Genomic DNA, 19316 nt, shown 5'->3' with positions numbered 1-19316 from the left:
AATTTACCCACAATCCCTCTCTGCTCTCACTTTTCTTGACACAAGAAAAAAAAGGAAGGACATGTAGTGGAAGGAGAGAAAGAGGAAGATGAGGAAGAGGAAGAAGAAAGAGAGGATGAAGAGGAAGAAGGAGGAGGAGAAGAAAGAGAAGAACAAGGAGATGAGGAAGATGAGGAAGAAGAAGAAGAAAGAGAGGATGAAGAGGAAGAAGGAGGAGGAGAAGAAAGAGAAGAACAAGGAGATAGAGAAGACAAAGAGGTAGAAGAAAAGAAGGTAGACGAAAAACAAGAAAAAGGAGAAAAAGAAGGAGAAGAAGAAGGAGAAGAAGAATTGTAAATGTGACCAGAAGATTGAAATCAAATAAACTTTAGTTCACTTGACGTCAACATTAAATTTATTAAACCACAGCGACTCACTTTCTGAATTAGAACGAAGGCAGAAACATGAGAACCGAAAACATGAAACATAAAACACGAAGTTTCCTCTCATCTCATTCATCATCTCACTTCCCGTAGAGGAAGTTTCCTCTCATCTCATTCATCATCTCACTTCCCGTAGAGGAAGTTTCCTCTCATCTCATTCATCATCTCACTTCCTGTAGAGGAAGTTTCCTCTCATCTCATTCATCATCTCACTTCCTGTAGAGGAAGCTTCCTCTAATCTCATTCATCATCTCACTTCCTGTAGAGGAAGTTTCCTCTCATCTCATTCATCATCTCACTTCCTGTAGAGGAAGTTTCCTCTAATCTCATTCATCATCTCACTTCCCGTAGAGGAAGTTTCCTCTAATCTCATTCATCATCTCACTTCCCGTAGAGGAAGTTTCCTCTAATCTCATTCATCATCTCACTTCCCGTAGAGGAAGTTTCCTCTCATCTCATTCATCATCTCACTTCCTGTAGAGGAAGTTTCCTCTCATCTCATTCATCATCTCACTTCCTGTAGAGGAAGCTTCCTCTAATCTCAATCATCATCTCACTTCCTGTAGAGGAAGTTTCCTCTCATCTCATTCATCATCTCACTTCCTGTAGAGGAAGCTTCCTCTAATCTCATTCATCATCTCACTTCCTGTAGATGAAGTTTCCTCTCATCTCATTCATCATCTCACTTCCTGTAGAGGAAGCTTCCTCTAATCTCATTCATCATCTCACTTCCTGTAGAGGAAGTTTCCTCTCATCTCATTCATCATCTCACTTCCTGTAGAGGAAGTTTCCTCTCATCTCATTCATCATCTCACTTTCTGTAGAGGAAGTTTCCTCTAATCTCATTCATCATCTCACTTCCCGTAGAGGAAGTTTCCTCTAATCTCATTCATCATCTCACTTCCCGTAGAGGAAGTTTCCTCTAATCTCATTCATCATCTCACTTCCCGTAGAGGAAGTTTCCTCTCATCTCATTCATCATCTCACCTCCTGTAGAGGAAGTTTCCTCTCATCTCATTCATCATCTCACTTCCTGTAGAGGAAGTTTCCTCTAATCTCATTCATCATCTCACTTCCTGTAGAGGAAGTTTCCTCTAATCTCATTCATCATCTCACTTCCCGTAGAGGAAGTTTCCTCTCATCTCATTCATCATCTCACTTCCTGTAGAGGAAGTTTCCTCTAATCTCATTCATCATCTCACTTCCTGTAGAGGAAGTTTCCTCTCATCTCATTCATCATCTCACTTCCTGTAGAGGAAGTTTCCTCTCATCTCATTCATCATCTCACTTTCTGTAGAAGAAGCTTCCTCTAATTTCATTCAACATCTCACTTCACGAAAAGAGGCTCCGGAACAGGGACGCACTTCCTGTTTTCACTTCCTGTTTTCACTTCCTGCTTTCCCTGGTTCAGAGGAAACCACGAGGCGAGGACACAGGAAGTGAAACGAGTCGGGCAGCAGAGAGATTTATAATTAAATACGAGAAAGGCCTCGAGACAAATAACGGTTTTATTAAATAATAATAGTAATAATAAATTATTGTTTGTTTTCTTCCTTACAGATTAAATTCTTCTTCATTTTTACTAAATCACAGGAAAAACAAACAAAGTAAGAAAATACACCAGACAATCAGTTTTTGTGGTGAAGTTACTTTCCAGCCCTAAAAATTGTGATATTTAGGAATTTATGAAGGAAAAGAGGAGACCCCGGATAAGAGCTGACAACGTGACCTTAAGTTGTATTAACGTTTAATAAAGTTTTATTAACATTTAATAAAGTTTTTATTAACATTTAATAAAGTTCTAACATTTAATAAAGTTTTTATTAACATTTAATAAAGTTTTATTAACATTTAACAAAGTGTTAACATTTAATAAAGTTTTAACATTTCACAAAGTTATATTAACATTTAATAAAGTTTTATTAACATTTAATGAACAGAAAAGGACAAAAACAGATATTTTGGTCAAAAACAGATCAATTAATTTGTTGTTGTTTTTTGTTGACACTCACAATATTTTTATTTGGAAAACTGACGAATATTTTCAGTGCATTGTGAGAGTATGCATTTACATTAAGACAGTACCGTACTAAACAACAACAACAACAACAACACACCAGTCAACTTCCTGCTAAATTAAGACTCAAGACGAGGTCGTGTTTCTCTGCTCAGAGGTCAAAGGTCACCAGATGACCTTTAAAAAGAAAAAGGCACTTCAGTGAGAAACAGAGGAATGGATGAAAGTACAGCTGGAGCCGACGCCCACTGATGATGTCACGGCTGTCATAAACCGTGTGTGTGTGTGAGTGTGTGTGTGTGTTCCTGCAGGTCTACATTAACTTTAGCTGGTATTGAATTGTCGAAAAAAAACAGAAAACTTTGAACCTTAAGTTTAGAAAATCCTTAAATTTAAATATTGCTTTGTTAACAGCGAAACAGAACATTTCTCTCTTTGTGACTTCCTGTTTGTGACTTCCTGTTTGTGTCTGCGTTGTTTCTTCACGATAGAAAAATGACTTGTGAAGAATAAAGTTGTAATATTTCTAAAATTAAGTGTCAAGTCAATAACTTTCATGAGAATTTGTATAATAATATACTTAATTTACTGCTTCTCCGTCTGGTTTCCTACAAAATTATATTGTCTTTAATTTGACATTAATAATATTGTATTTGCCTGAGCTGAGCCCCTCCTTTCTCCCCCCCCCTCTCTCTCCTCCGCACAGGAAGTGGACGCCATCGAACAGGAAGTCAGTTTACAGTGTCGTAAGAAGAGGAAACGGCAGATTCCCGTCGTCCCATTAAAAAACAAACAAAGTGGGGGGAGCCCTTTATGTTTCAGGTGATACGCTGAAGACCTTTTGAACCACAGGTGAGTCCAGTCCACAGGTCAGAGGGGAGGGGGGGGGGGGGGGGGGGGGGGCAAAGGTCACCGTCAGGAAAAGCTCAGACACTGGAATGAGGAAGTATAAAAATCGTATTGCCGGCGAGCGGAAGATTAATTATGAATTATGACACAGAACCACACAAAATGTTAACATTTAATTTTTAAATGTAAAATGCATCCGCAACGATTCTTTTTTCTCTTCTCCTTATATTTCTTTCAATACTACATTTTCTAAATAACATTTCATAGACTCATGAATGAAGACGGTTTTTTTATTTTTTATTTTTTTTTAATTCGATGTCACTAAAACACACGTTTTGGGCGTTTTAACCTTGAAAAACCTTGACGAGTTTCACCTGAAGAGAGTTTTGTGTGGTTCTGAAACGGTCACGAACAAGCAAAGCAGTAATGGAAACGTGAATATTAAGACGCAGGTTATTGATCAGTAGCGATCAGTGGCGTTTAGTCCCTCGGGGGAGGAAGAGGAGTGGCTTCAGGAGGAACCGTCTGTCAATCAAAAAGATCAAAGAGACGCGTCCCTCCCCCCCCAAAAAAACCTGAGTCACCACATTTCCCGGCGGCTCCTGGTCCGACTACAAAAAAAAAAAAACAGCCAACGTCAGAATCCAGATCAGCTTCGATGCTTTGATTCACCCCCCGGGTTCTGTGTGTGTGTGGGGTGGGGGGGTCCGATCGGACCTGACGTCCAATCAGGAGAGCCGAGCGCAGCTGAAGAGCAGCGGCACCAGGAAGAGCACGTTGAAGCCCACCGCCCCGTAGACGATGTAGCGGTACGGCAGCTCCACCTCCATGTGCTGCCGGGCCTTCCTGGCGTCGCCGCCGGGCACGCCGAACACCCGGCACACCAGCGGCAGGGTGACGGCCTTCATCAGCGCCCGCGTGGCCATCAGCACCAGCACGCCCAGGACGAGCCGCAGCAGCGCCGAGCCCACCAGGCCGGCGCCGAGGGCGGGCGTGGCGAAGGGCAGCTGGTCCGGCGCGGCGTCGGGCAACAGGCCCAGGCGGCGGTTGACGTGCGAGGCCAGCGCCACGCCGGCGCCGGTGCCCAGGATCTGAGCGGTGTCGCCCCGCGAGGTGCTCCAGGTGTCCAGGTTGAAGGAGAAGAAGCCCAGGAGCAGGTGCAGCGTGACGATGACGAGCGGCGCGCAGCGGCACGTCACGTTGAAGCCGTCGATCAGGTCCAACGCCGGCAGGAAGAAGAGCAGGATGAGGGCGCTGTAGAGGACGCCGACGATGACGTCCTGGAGGAAAGAAGCAGGGGGGGGGGGGCGGGGTCAGGACTTTTATTTAGCAGATTAAATTAAAATTACACATTTAGAAAGTTGAAAAATAAATAAATAAACGTTTATTTGTTATTCAAGCAAAGTGAAACTCAACCCTAAGACATCCTGGGTATTTTTTTTATTTTGTTGTGCGTTTCCTGCTCGTGGCCAAAACAGGAAGTCGAGGACAGGAAGCAGAAGGGATCGGCGAGCTCAAAACGTGGCAGTGAACTCTGAAGTCGAACACAAAGGTCGTCGCGGTCGTTCATTCATTGACTGACAGACGGCTTCCTGTCAGTCTAAAAACTAGTTGAAGGTTCACGGAAGAGAAACCGTCGACTTGCACTCGGTCAGCATTTTGAGAAACAATCTGAAATCAGCTTCTTTTTTTTTTATTGTTCTTCCGGATTATGTTTTGGAGCGATCTGATTCATAACCCTAGAAAAGAATAAATAAAGTCCTATTTCTCTCTTTACTAAACCAAAGTGTGCAGTTATTTAAATATCAAACTATATTTAAGAATGCAAATAAAACATCTGTACTTTTTAAATTGCATTGTCTTTGAAGGCAGCGAATCAAGAAGTTAAAACAGACTCGATAACCTAAATAATTCACCGATGCAGACGGAGCTCCGTATTGATCCGGCATCGATTGATTCTGCATCTTTGCTGAAGGAAACTTGCTCCGTTGGCCATTTTAAATGCTCGTCAGGGTGGTGTGCACAGAGGGCGTGAATGAACGTGAAGTAGTCCATCATTAGGCTGAACCGGGTCTACTTTCCCCCGGATGAGAGATCAATGCTCCCGGAGCCAAAGCCTGGACAGGAACCCTGTAAGAGTTTAAACATCCGTCTGCTAAACACACAGAGCGGTCGTCTGTCGGTTATTAACCCGCGCTGAACCACGGCGTGCCAGCGTGTGACGGACAGGACAAGGTTTACTGGTTTACTGCCCTGAGCTTTAAAAAAAAGAGGTGAATCAGCAGCCAGATAACCAGCAGGACGCCCCCCCCCCCCCCCCAGAGGGTTCACTGTGATTCATCAGCTCCCTGCTGACGCTGCAAACCTTTATCAGCCCCTCCCCCTCTCTTTGAATGACAGCGACTGACACAAAATGACTGACGAGCGGCAGGTTTGTGTTTATCTGGAAGAAGCTTTCATCTTTAAATGGAAATTAATGAGTTTTTTTATTATCGTCAGACAGACTACGAATACGCTTTGAACTGCTTTAAAAGACGGACGGCAACCATTAATAATAATAACGTTATTCATGTCGCACCTTTACAAAGTGCTTTGAAAGACAAAAGGACGAGCAAGAAGAAACTAAGAGAAGAGTTGAACAAAACAAGACATTTCTCCATTGGACTTTAAATGAGACAACAACACGTTGTTGACGACCTTTATCCAGACTGCAGACGTCAACAACGCCGTCGGTAGCGAGAGCGGCTTTTCAGTGTCCGGGCCTCTTCCTGCAGAACAAAGCTGGAGGAAGTGGTTTCATCGGGCGTCGAGGACTTCCAGAACACATTAAGTTCCCCGGCGGACTCCGGCAGAGCCGACCGGCCGGCGCGTTGGAGAGCTCCGCTCCCTGAAACACAACAGGCGACGCCCCCGAGGGCCACCGGGGGCCCGATGCCGCGGCTGGCGACTTACGCTCTGAGCCCGTTGCACACAACTCGTGACCTGAAACACGTCAGATTCATCGGGTCAACAACCCTTTTCACAAAGGTAGCATCATCTCAGATGCATTGGGCTAAAATAAATCACGGATGAGAAGCCAGAGAATCATCCGGGTTTTTAAATCGCTCAATAAACCACAAACAGGAGCTGCTAGCGGATCATTCGCTGTTAACGCCGTCAATTTGCCAAACTGTAAAAGAAATATAGGCTTAAAAAAACGTCTTTTTGCACAAAAACAGTTCATGTGCAAACTGATGGCATTTCTGAGTCGCCCATGACACACTTTTTCTATCACTATATGGCTAATAAATGAAAAAGAATATATATATATATATATAAAGAGAGAAATGAAAAGCCGGAGGTCGAAAGCTGAAGCTCAGATGGGTATTTATACTTAAAAGTCTAGCAGAGAAGACCAGATTTTCCAAATATCCCAAATCTGAATTACAGGGATGTTTCCGAGCTGCCGTCATGATGCCGTCATAATAAACAGCATCTTTGGTTTGAATATCTTTCCCATTAATCGAAGCTCAACTGAAGCGGATTAAAATATGGTTTCGTTGAGCCGACTGAATACCGACAGGGGGAAAAGTTTCAGAGTTTAAGGGATTATTGAGATCTGACATCACACGGGTGGAAAGTAAATTTAAAGAAGAAAAAAAACACATGAAAGCTTCGGTTACGGGCAACATGCACGACCTCGTGCGGCCGGAGAAATGACCACGAGGAAGAGCAGCAGGACCTCGTTTTATACAGACGGGACCACGAGTGGTCACATTCATGCTTTGGGTGCCATGTGGGAGGAGGAAGAGGAAGAGGAGGAGGAAGAGGAACATGTGGCAGACAAACTGCAACAGGAAGAACTGGTAAAAGTAGCTCCTGAGTAGGAAGGAGACAGCTGGTTAAATGGAAATAAATAAAAAACACAAACGATCATCTCGAGTGACAAATATTTTGTCATAGATTTTTGTATAGAAGTCTATGCTTCATGTGTTAAAGCTGCATTCTCTCTCCTGACCACCAGGGGGCCACTCCTCTGGTTGTATAGAAGTCTATGCTTCATGTGTTAAAGCTGCATTCTCTCTCCTGACCACCAGGGGGCCACTCCTCTGGTTGTATAGAAGTCTATGCTTCATGTGTTAAAGCTGAATTCTCTCTCCTGACCACCAGGGGGCCACTCCTCTGGTTGTATAGAAGTCTATGCTTCATGTGTTAAAGCTGCATTCTCTCTCCTGACCACCAGGGGGCGACTCCTCTGGTTGTATAGAAGTCTATGCTTCATGTGTTAAAGCTGCATTCTCTCTCCTGACCACCAGGGGGCGACTCCTCTGGTTGTATAGAAGTCTATGCTTCATGTGTTAAAGCTGCATTCTCTCTCCTGACCACCAGGGGGAGACTCCTCTGGTTGTATAGAAGTCTATGCTTCATGTGTTGAAGCTGCATTCTCTCTCCTGACCACCAGGGGGCCACTCCTCTGGTTGTATAGAAGTCTATGCTTCATGTGTTAAAGCTGCATTCTCTCTCCTGACCACCAGGGGGCGACTCCTCTGGTTGTATAGAAGTCTATGCTTCATGTGTTAAAGCTGCATTCTCTCTCCTGACCACCAGGGGGCGACTCCTTTGGTTGTATAGAAGTCTATGCTTCATGTGTTAAAGCTGCATTCTCTCTCCTGACCACCAGGGGGAGACTCCTCTGGTTGTATAGAAGTCTATGCTTCATGTGTTGAAGCTGCATTCTCTCTACTGACCACCAGGGGGCGACTCCTCTGGTTGTATAGAAGTCTATGCTTCATGTGTTGAAGCTGCATTCTCTCTCCTGACCACCAGGGGGCGACTCCTCTGGTTGTATAGAAGTCTATATAAATGACTCTACTTCTCTTGATGTATTCCCTCAGTAAACATTGTAAACATTAGTTTTTGGTCTCAATCTCTAGTTTCAAGTCTTCTTCAATACAGCGTGATAAAATTAATTTAGAGTCAAACAGACCATAACCAGACTGTATTTGATGTTAAATACGTTGACAGGGACCAGAGGTTAAAGTAATATTACTCATGAATGTGATTTATTGAGATTATGAGGCCGTCGGTCACAGTTTGGTGTTGCGATGCTTAAATCTGTTTAAACAAACGAGGCTCGCCTCAAGCTGCCGGATGACTCAGACCGGTGTATAAATTACTCATTGGAGATCTAATTAACTGCTGAATTCATAAAAATATATATATATATATTTTCTAGGTAGGAAAACATATTTTACCAGGAATAATATTTCTGGGTGGAGAGCTCTGGTGAGGTTCCTGAGGTGGAGGTCTGAGCCGCGACGCCACCTGCCACAAAAAGCCCTTGAAACCTCTCCTCGTCCGACCCTCCGACAAACCCTCCTACAGCTGTGACCACAGAGGCTGTTGCCACGGCGACGGACAAGCCCGACCCCAACAGTGCACCGGGGGAACTGACATAATTTCCCAGTGAATTAAATTGCCCCCCCTCCCCCCTCGCTCCCTCTGATCATAGACCAAGATCCGGCTTCACTTGCAGCTTTGCAGAGACACTACCGCTTTAATCCACAGGGGGCGCCAGAATAAACACAAAGTTTAAGTTCCTTGAAGTTAGTTGAATAAAGTTTTTCTTAGAGGGCACTTTTACTTCTTGAACCCCAACGGTCGGCTCGTTTCTGGTTTAAATGAAATATGCCGTCTGGCTGAGGTCGTGCACCAGACTCTGAGGTGTTGCTGTGGTGGGAGGAGCCACGCCCATCCTGTGACGCATCAGTCTGGTTTTCATGACTCCACCTGTGTTGCACACCAGTGATCTCATCCCACTAAACCAATCTGCCCAGCGTGAGAGTGGCGGATTAAAAGATGCGGGAGCAAGTTTTTGCAGGCATGAATATTCCCCGACGCCTTTTTTTTTTCCCCAGTAAGGAATTGAGAAGCCGTTTATTTATCGTTTTCAGCGCTCTCACCTGCAGGAAGCAGCATTAAAAACACCCATATCTACCACCACGGACACCAAATTCTGCTCTCAAATTTAACAATTTAAAAAGCTTCTTTAAATATTTATGTTACTTTTGCGAAATCCCCACACATTTAAAAAGGAAAACATCAAAAGTTGGTTCTCGCCCGTGAACTTCCTTCTTCCTCGACTGTGGGGAAGAACCCCAGGAAGCAGAAGTCAGGAGGTGCGTGTTCATTGAAACGCCTCCTTGGTTTGCAGGTGTCCGGCGGTCTTTGTGTTGTGGATCAAATTGAATGATGTGATCTGCTTCCCTGGTTTCTCTCTCTTTACAATTCTAAAGCAGGAATAAAAACTATTGTTTGGAGGCTTAAGTTCAAACAAAAAAAACATTAAAAGCTGAGCCGCCGAGGCTGGGAAAGGGCACAGCGTCCGGCAGGCAGTTTGATTTAATCTGAAAAGTGGTTCCTTGTGTGCAGATGATCTTCCAAACGCGCAGGTTGAAACTCAGGAGATGACAACGTCCCGTCGGCCTGGTTCCTCCCGTCGTAACGTGAGGAGCGGAGACACCTGGACGCCGTTGGTAAAGTTTCTCCCTCGTTATTAATTCTAAAGCGGGATAAAAACTATTGTTCGGAGGCTTAAGTTCAGATTCCAGCTCCTGCTTTGAAACCATTGGGTGGAAAGGCGACCCCGTTCCACACGAACGACTAAACAAAGGCTGGCTTTTTTGTTGTTGTTGTTGTTCGTACTCGTGTCGTGATTGAGAAGCGGTTGTTGCTACGGTTACGGGCGATCGCCTGAAAACACGTCAAACATGTCAGCGTGTGTGTGTGTGTGTGTGTGTACGTACCAGGACCGAGTGCATCCCCATGTAGATCCGGCTGACGCAGACCAGCAGACACCAGCAGAGAGCCAAGCTGAAGCCCAGTGTGAACGGGTACTGTGGAGGAGACGATATATTTTAAATGATAAAAAGCATTCACGTGCGAGTTATTCAACATGTAAAACAACAGGTGGCGTTTTAATAAAAAATAAATAAAAAAAAAGGCTTTTCGTTTGGCCGTCAGCTCCGAAAAATCCCCAAAACGTAAAATTAAACAATTATACAAATAAATCACAACAAAGGAGGGATGTTTTATTTGACTCTATAATGACAATAACGCAATAATGAAACAATGCAGGTGTGTAACTTTTAATCTTTTAAATACATTGAAGCTGTGCACAACTTTAAATGCAGATAAAGTGTAGTATAAAGTGTACTAAAGTGACCTCATGCTCCACATTAGGAAAATACATAATCTATATTAGTTCACGGGTCTCTGCATCGAGGCTAATCCATCAAACTGCTGCGCGTTTATTGCTCCGACCCGGTGATACGACGACAGTAAAAAGATTGCGTGTGGAGTCGTGACATCGTGGCGCAGCGGACCTCATAAAAGTAGTTTCCTCACCACGTGAACTCGTCGTTCAGCAGCTGAGTTCACACTCCATCCGACTCTCCAAGGCCACGTGACTCCGATTCGGATCGGGGGTCACGTGGCGGATCCAAGAGGTCACGAGACCTGCATGTGACGTGGAACCAGAACTCTCAAACTTGAGTCTAACTTCAAGCGGCGCCCGGTCGGAAATTTGTGTAACTTGCACAAACAGGTTTATTTGACATAAGCACCACTTTAAAATGTTGAAGGCGTAAATGTGACGCAGGCAAATCAAATAGTTTGAGGATATGATGAGTGTAAAAATTGCCTTTTCCAGGGAAAGGCAGGAAAGTAGTTGATGGATACGAGACGTTGGACCTGCAGTCTATGTTCATATCTCTGAGTTGTTGTTCTAAGTCTTCAGTTCATTGTTTGTTCGCCCTCTGGCATCCAGCAGAATAATAACGCAGTACAAAGCTGAAGCTAACGTCTCCATCGCGGGTCAACATGACATTTATTCATCATTTTGTTAATGACATGTCAGATAACAGAGAAAACGTCCCCGTCAGTGTCCCACAGCTGAGGGGCACGTTCAAGAACACACATGACCCAATGAGCTTCAGGAACCGACTGTTCTGCTCTCCAGTAAAAGCTGGACCTGGACCTGGACCTGGACCTGGTCCTGGTCCTGGTCCTGGTCCTGCCGTGTGAACGCATCCGGAAAAGAGGATGAAAGGGAAAACGAGTGACAGCCGAGCCGTGAGAACAGAGAAAAAAAGAAAAGAAGAGCCTTTTGTTCTCTTCATTGTTGCCGAAGCGGCTCAGATTTCCTGTCGCAGACCAGAACTCCACGACAAATCCCAGACCATCACTGGGACCCCCGCAGGGAGGGGGGGGGTCAATATTGAACTATTTACTAAATATTCAGTGAACATTCCTGTGTCAAAAGGAGTTTGAGGGACAGAACTTGGATTAAAATATAAACGATCATTCATTCAAGAGAAAAGTTGTTTTATCACCAAACATGAAACAATACGGAATGATCTTTAAGTAAAAAGCTGACGTGTTAAAGACGCCTCTCCGTTGGCCCGCGGTGACCCCTGTTGTCCTTGAGGTGACCCCTGCTGTCCTTGAGGTGACCCCTGCTGTGCTTGAGGTGACCCCTGCTGTCCTTGAGGTGACCCCTGCTGTCCTTGAGGTACCCCCTGCTGTGCTTGAGGTACCCCCTGCTGTCTTTGAGGTGACCCCTGCTGTCCTTGAGGTGACCCCCTGCTGTCTTTGAGGTGACCCCTGCTGTCCTTGAGGTGACCCCCTGTTGTCCTTGAGGTGACCCCCTGTTGTCCTTGAGGTGACCCCTGCTGTCCTTGAGGTGACCCCCTGTTGTCCTTGAGGTACCCCCTGCTGTCCTTGAGGTGACCCCCTGTTGTCCTTGAGGTGACCCCTGCTGTCCTTGAGGTACCCCCTGCTGTCCTTGAGGTGACCCCCTGCTGTCTTTGAGGTGACCCCCTGCTGTCCTTGAGGTACCCCCTGCTGTCCTGCTGTCCTTGAGGTGACCCCTGCTGTCCTTGAGGTGACCCTCTGCTGTCCTTGAGGTGACCCCTGCTGTCTTTGAGGTGACCCCCTGCTGTCCTTGAGGTACCCCCTGCTGTCTTTGAGGTGACCCCTGCTGTCCTTGAGGTACCCCCTGCTGTCTTTGAGGTGACCCCCTGCTGTCCTTGAGGTACCCCCTGCTGTCTTTGAGGTGACCCCTGCTGTCCTTGAGGTACCCCCTGCTGTCTTTGAGGTGACCCCTGCTGTCCTTGAGGTACCCCCTGCTGTCCTTGAGGTGACCCCCTGCTGTCCTTGAGGTGACCCCCTGCTGTCCTTGAGGTGACCCCCTGCTGTCCTGCTGTCCTTGAGGTGACCCCTGCTGTCCTGCTGTCCTTGAGGTGACCCCTGCTGTCCTGCTGTCCTTGAGGTGACCCCTGCTGTCCTGCTGTCCTTGAGGTGACCCCTGCTGTCCTGCTGTCCTTGAGGTGACCCCTGCTGTCCTGCTGTCCTTGAGGTGACCCCTGCTGTCCTTGAAACGTTTCAAGGCGACTGAATTCAAAACACGCAGCGAGCTGAAAGACGGCCATAAAGAAGACGCTCGTGGCCGTTTTACAGCCGGCATTAGCCCGATGGACAGAGATAGAAGATAGAAGACAGAGATAGAGGACAGAGAGATAGAAGATAGAGAGAGCTGCGGTTTTACTGGTCAGATGTATTTCTGGAACAAGCGAGATGACCTTTGTTCCAAATGACGGCTGCTGAGGAGTTGTTGGTGAGGTACACAAACTAACCACAGCTCAGATTGAGGTTTTAAAGCTTTAAAAGTTAATTAAAACCAATGGGATCTTTGCACATATTTTACATATTATTTACCCACGTGTCCAAAGCACAGTTACCAAAACGTGTGCTAGAGAGTAGAGCGTTTATCTTTTATGTACAAAGCTGTTCTCAAGGAACAAGTCTGTCAATAGTTTTGTTTTTCATGACTGTCCTCAGGTAAATTGCTCTAATTTATGCTGTGTGGTAAACGCACAGGAAAACTAATTATTGTTTTACTGATTTACTAATGACTGCAGCACTTTGTGTTTCGTGCTAATTATAAAGCGACAGCATGCTAACATCGTCACTGTGAACATCAGGGAGTGGGTTATCAACAAGAAGGTTCTCACCACCGGGCCGGTTACCGTCAGACGGGCTCCAGGGACGCTCTACCGGTGGCTCTCTAACCACCGGGCCGGTTACCGTCAGACGGGCTCCAGGGACGCTCTACCGGTGGCTCTCTAACCACCGGGCCGGTTACCGTCAGACAGGCTCCAGGGACGCTCTACCGGTGGCTCTCTAACCACCGGGCCGGGGTTCATGTGTGTGGATTAGCGACCCGTGTAAACAGACCGCTCTGGCCCCGCGCCCGTGACCACGGCGGTTCACCTCATGCAAAGTTTTATGGACACGGTGTGTGTGTGTTTTAGCAAGTGTGCGTTTGTGGCTTGTGGTTCTCTACACACTGCTTATTGACTGTTAGCCTCAGTGCTCCCTCACATGATATGCACACACACACACACACACACACACACACACACACACACACACACACACACACAATTACTTATTGTTATTAACTGGAAGCTGCAGCTTCAAAATGTCAAACAAGAGGAAAAAGGTCATAAAAAAAATAAACACTGGACCTCATGTTCCTGCTCCAGGGAGGGGGGGGGGGTCATGTGTTCTGGCTCTACTGGACTGGACCTTATTATGACACAATGCACTGAAGCCACAACGCGACGGCCTTCATCTCCTCGTCCCTCTGCCGGTCTGCTCTCCATCTAAAGGGCTAAACCACCTCATCTCCTACGGTCTAATGCTCCCTCACGACTTCCCTCTCCGTCTTATTAGTTATTATTACCGGTATCTTCCACAGGGAGAGAGACATCTGGCTCTGGTTATTGTCTGAGCCGGTGGGAGGAGGACCAGCTCGCTGTGGCCCGTCCACATGCAAACATTCCTGCTCCGCCGAGACCAGCCAGCTGACGGCAGGAAGGATCACGGGGCGACTACGGCAAGCAGAAGGGGACATGGGGGAGTTATTCCCTCAATCTGGACTGTGAGCGCTGATCATTTTGGGGAAGAAAAAGCCAGAGTTTGTTTGGTAATATTCAGGTTTTACTATAAAACAGAGTTTCTCTACAAATAATCACATACACTTTGTGATCTTATAATAACTACTTCAGCATTAAAACAGCTGAGCGACTAAAGCAAAGAAACCCAAGACCAAAATAACCTACTTTTCAACTTAAAGAGGGGGGGGGGGCTCCCTGAATAAATATATTTACTTGTTATACGACCTGAGACCATTAACCAAAATCTACCTAATCAATAAGCTGGATTGGTGCCTCCACAGCGGCTTCAAAGCTGGAGGCCATGCCGTCGGTAAAATAATAAAATAAATAAGATATCACCAGTTATTCTGAGATTTTAAAAGACATTTTAAGACTTTATTTTTAGATCAATACAAGGATCCCTGGGAAACCTGGACCAAACCAAGGGAGCCGGTCTTATCCGATGATCCACACGAGCAGTTTGCCGCGTTTCAAAGACCTTGAATAGAGATTGTTGTCGATGGAGAGCTCTTCTAAAATGTCACGCTGTCCTGCGCGTCACGAACGAGTAGAGGAAGCCCCGAGAGTGCCGCAGACTCTCAGTCGGTCTTATCTCGAAGCCCCACACTCAGAAGTCAGGGGGTCGCCCCTGTTATCTCGCGCCGTGGCAGACAGACGTGTGGGGAGGCGCAGCGTCGTAAATCAATCTCGCCCCCGGCTCTCGTCCGCCGTGATTCAGACACAATGCAGGGATCCCACGCACGTTTCTTTGGAGAAAAACCTCCGGGCTGTTTTTCCCAACAAAAAAAAACCTACACCAGAGTAACGACTGCTGAACATGACGCAACGATCAGGGCACGGTGAGGAGGCATCGGGGGAATTGCATTTCACAAGAGTTGGTGGTCTGTGCAGAAACAAACGTGTTATCGTTTTGTACGCCGTTGGGACGAATCGGGACTCGTTTTAAATGGATTGTTTTGGGGAAAAGATGTCAGAAGTTTCTCCCCAAAAGCTCAAGATGACGTCTTCAAAATTGTGTATTTTTTTGTCCAACGAAATTTTAAATAATAGAATAGCTGAAAAGCAGCAAATACTTATATTTTAGGGAGGGACAAATGTCTGGAAATCTTTGCAAACATTTTTTTTTTTTTTTTAAATTAACAAATAAATCGCTGAAGGAAAATCAGTTGCGATGAATCAACGTATCCAGAAATCTGCCAATAAGCCTGAAGAGCACGAGAAGCATCCACTCAATGGACTTCCTGCAGCTTCGGGGGTCACGTCCCTCCCCATGTGGACGCACTGGGAGACAATGGGAGCGTTTACAGACACAATGGAGGGCTGTTCCTCCAGAGTCAATCAGATGAAGAAGAGAACAACAGGGAAGCGGCCTGTTTATCACTAGAATCTCCTGCTATTGTTATTGCAAAGGAGCAAAAAGGATGTGTGGGAGAGAGGTTGTTAACCAGCACTTAATGGGGCCGCTGACGGGCTAATTGGCTTTATATGTCAACAGGTATAAGAATTCAGCTCGATGACAAAACGTTTTCATCATCTATTATTCTGTCGTCTACTTTGGACTGTTAATCCACGATCTTCTTTGAGCTGCGAAATGTCAGAAAACAGTTGAGAAATGGCCACAAAAATCCCAGAAATTGGTTTTGCCTATAATTTTTTTTTTTTTAAACTACAAAACCTAAAAGATATTCTGTTTGTGATTCAAGAAAAATGACAAATATTAACATTTGAGTGGTTCGAACCAATTAACTGTGATAAAATATGACCTGCTTGACTAATTACATCATTTTAAATTGTTCTATCTGGCCACTACATTTGTTTTTTTATACATCTCCAAAAAAGGGTATTTTTTCTGCTGTGTAATGAAAGATTAGAGCATCACAGGACCGCAGACTTGTAGCCGTGTTGCGCCCACAATGAGCTGTTATCTTGTGTTGATGTCGTTGCATTACAATTATTATTTTTTTAAATGCAGGGTAATTTGCATTAAGTCAATATATTGTGCTGTGAGAGTTTAGAGAGATGAATGGTAATTATTAATGATTGCATCAGTGTGTATATACAATCAATATAGAACAAGAAGCTGCAAGTTTGCATTATGTTTACATTCAGTTAATGCATCCAGTAAATTGCAGCGTTCATTATATATATATATATATATATATATATATATATATATATATATATATATATATATATATATATACTCAATATGTGTTGGTGTCTTTCTTCTACTTTGGACCAGCCAATGTATTAATGTCAGGGCTCCTTTCAATGTTGTGTATTAATAAAGAGGTTATAATTCACGTGCACACACACCAAAAATGACTTGTGAAACAACAAAACAGGAACTCTCTCAGTTTCCTTTCCCCTTTCTCTCCTCCTGCTTCTGCATTTGATACATTTCACATATTTTATTACACTACTTTTTAAAAAAAAAAACCTTTGACAGCCAAGCGAAGACCAACTGTACCTCCCAGCGGCCGTAGGTCAGGAACAGCAGGGAGAGGGGCAGGGCCGTGCCGGACATGGCGTGCGTGGACGGCATGCTGTACTCGGAGTTGTAGAACATCTCCACCTTGACCACGGGCGGCGAGGCGGGCCGGGACCACCCGACGACGTCCTTGGTGCACTGCCCCAGGTACATGACCCAGACCCAGACCATGATCAGCCGGCGGCTCACGAAGGCGTCCACGTTCCACGTGACGAAGGGGAAGAAGGTGATGTAGAACAGCTCGTTGCCCAGCTCGGTGCCGAAGGTGAACATGTAGTACAGGAACCGGTTCCCGATGAGGAACTCCCGGCCGGCGTCGCCCGTCAGCGAGTTCCTGCGGAGGGGCTTCGCCGTGGCGGAGGCCGTCTCACCGCCCGGCACGAGCGCCCCGTTCCGGGGCGGCGGTTCGCTTTCCTCCCCTCTGTTCGTCGCGACGTTTGCGTCGGCGTCGGCGTCGTCGTCGTCCCTCCTGCGAACACGCGTCGGCGACCCCGTTTGTGTTTTCTCCCCTTCCCCGGCTCCGGTGACGGCCGAGGCTCCGCTGTCGTTTTCCCCGGCGATGTGGCGACGGCAAGCCCCGTTGTTGTGCGAGCGAGACCGGTCCGACTCCTTGCCGGTGCCGGTCGCGGTGGTACCGGTTCTCGAAAACGTCCCGCGTACTCCACAAAAGCGCTGAAAGCGGGCTACGAGGTGGGGGTCTTGTAGGTAGCGACACAGCTCTACCAGCCGGTTACCTTTCTCCATGTTTACCGCGGGTCACGGACCGACAACACCGGGATGATCGAAGAACCCCCACCGGGACCGTCGGCTCCCCTGTGACGTACGTCAGCTCGCTAACCCGTGCATTACGGCGGAGTAGACCCCGAACCGTTTAAAAAAAAAAAAACTACAACAAGTTATTATAATACTAAATACGGGAAATCCTAATTAAAGAAATTAACAAAAAAAAGGATTTAATTATAAAAAAAAAAAAGTTCTCCCCCAGTGAGACGACGACGAGAAAGAACCGAGCGGGTCCGGTTCTTGTGTCGACGGCGTCCGGATGCGTCCGGCGACCCGCTATCTGAGCCTGCAACTGACAGATCTACGGAGCGCGTGCAGGGGGGGGGGGGGGGCGCGCCTCCCGTGGTGCGTTCTCGTGCCGTCGGACATTTCTTTTTTTTTCTTCTCACAATTGACGTAAAAAAAAAGAAAAGAAAGAAAGACGCAGATTATTTTATATTTTGTCGTGTTGATTTTCATTCATATTAATTAAGGTCATCGGCAATGCCCTTAAGTTACGATGTACGTTTCTGTCTCGCAAGTTATATTAAACTATAAAGTTAGAAAAGTCTCCTTACTTAAATAAGAACATATCTTATAAATTGTAAACAAGCCCAAGACCCAATAAACACCTTCATGTTGTCCAATTTGATTTACAGACGTTATAATCTAGCAATTAACTGGATAGATCAAATATTCAAACAAATCAGTATAATATACCACTTTCAGAGGAGCTGGATTGATTCAGGGAACTGGTACTCGTGACCTCATTACTTTAGACTGTATTTAAATCAATTTAAATGTAAATAAACATGATATATTAATAATATCTTACAATGAAGAAGGAGGGTTTTGTGACAAATCGATGATATTATGTCATTCCCATGGGTACTGTGATAAATACGTATTTCTCTAAAGTTGGAGTTTTGTTAGGAGCACTTGAAGGCAACAGTAGTTCAACAGTAGATAGATGGATATATAGATAGATAGATAGATAGATAGATAGATAGATAGATAGATAGATAGATAGATAGATAGATAGATAGATGGATAGATGGATAGATAGATAGATAGATAGATAGATAGATAGATAGATAGATGGATAGATGGATGGATAGATGGATAGATAGATGGATAGATAGATAGATAGATGGATAGATAGATGGATAGATAGATAGATAGATGGATAGATAGATAGATAGATGGATAGATGGATAGATGGATAGATGGATAGATAGATAGATAGATAGATAGATAGATAGATAGATAGATAGATAGACACTCTACTGTGCATCAAAAGACACAAAAACATTGTCACCTCACATACTTTATTTGACAATAAATCACCTGAAAAACGTTTACTGGCCCTTTTTCAAAATAGTTTATCTTAAATATGGAATATGCATTTTCATCAAAATATAAATTCTTGTTTTAAAATATCAAGCTTCTCTTTTATAGTTGCCTGCGTGTTTTGTTGTAGCTGTTTTCCATTGTAGTGATTTTTTTAAGATGAAGGGACACTCAAAACACAGAATGGGACACTGAAAAAGGATGAATCATTAATCGATTAGTCGGCTTCATAAAGCACACTTTGTGCCACATTAAATAATAATAATAAAAAAATCTTTTGACAATTTTATTTGAAAACATTTCAGCTGCTGTTACAACCAGGACTGATTAAATAATTAAAAGTTTTAGACAGTTTTAAAAAAGGTTAAAAAAATATGGAATATAATATCAGTTTAAAGATATTCTGCTCCCTGAAATTTAAAACA

General features: G+C 45.0%; 1 protein-coding gene across 1 annotated transcript; it reads right to left on the bottom strand.

Annotated features, from left to right (window-relative positions):
- Nucleotides 1–2692: 2692 nt before the first annotated feature.
- Nucleotides 2693–17858, bottom strand: sgpp1 (sphingosine-1-phosphate phosphatase 1). Its single transcript, XM_034562857.1, has 3 exons — nt 16759–17858; nt 10074–10163; nt 2693–4568 (listed from the first exon to the last, which is right to left on the bottom strand). Exons 1-3 carry the CDS (start codon nt 17521–17523, stop codon nt 4017–4019), a joined length of 1407 nt encoding a protein of 468 aa, XP_034418748.1. The 5' UTR covers nt 17524–17858; the 3' UTR covers nt 2693–4016.
- Between the last annotated feature and the right edge of the window lie 1458 nt (nt 17859–19316).

Source organism: Cyclopterus lumpus, chromosome 22, assembly GCF_009769545.1.
Source record: "Cyclopterus lumpus isolate fCycLum1 chromosome 22, fCycLum1.pri, whole genome shotgun sequence".
NCBI classification, from domain to species: Eukaryota; Metazoa; Chordata; class Actinopteri; order Perciformes; family Cyclopteridae; genus Cyclopterus; species Cyclopterus lumpus.
This window is presented reverse-complemented; position numbering and strand designations above follow the sequence as displayed.

Excerpts from the sequence above, each read along its gene's own strand:
- sgpp1 (XM_034562857.1), bottom strand. The coding sequence starts at position 17,523 with ATGGAGAAAGGTAACCGGCTGGTAGAGCTGTGTCGCTACCTACAAGAC. Across the intron at positions 10,164-16,758 it reads TGACCTACGGCCGCTGGGAG|TACCCGTTCACACTGGGCTT; the intron begins GTACAGTTGGTC and ends TCTCCTCCACAG. Across the intron at positions 4,569-10,073 it reads TGGGGATGCACTCGGTCCTG|GACGTCATCGTCGGCGTCCT; the intron begins GTACGTACACAC and ends TCTTTCCTCCAG.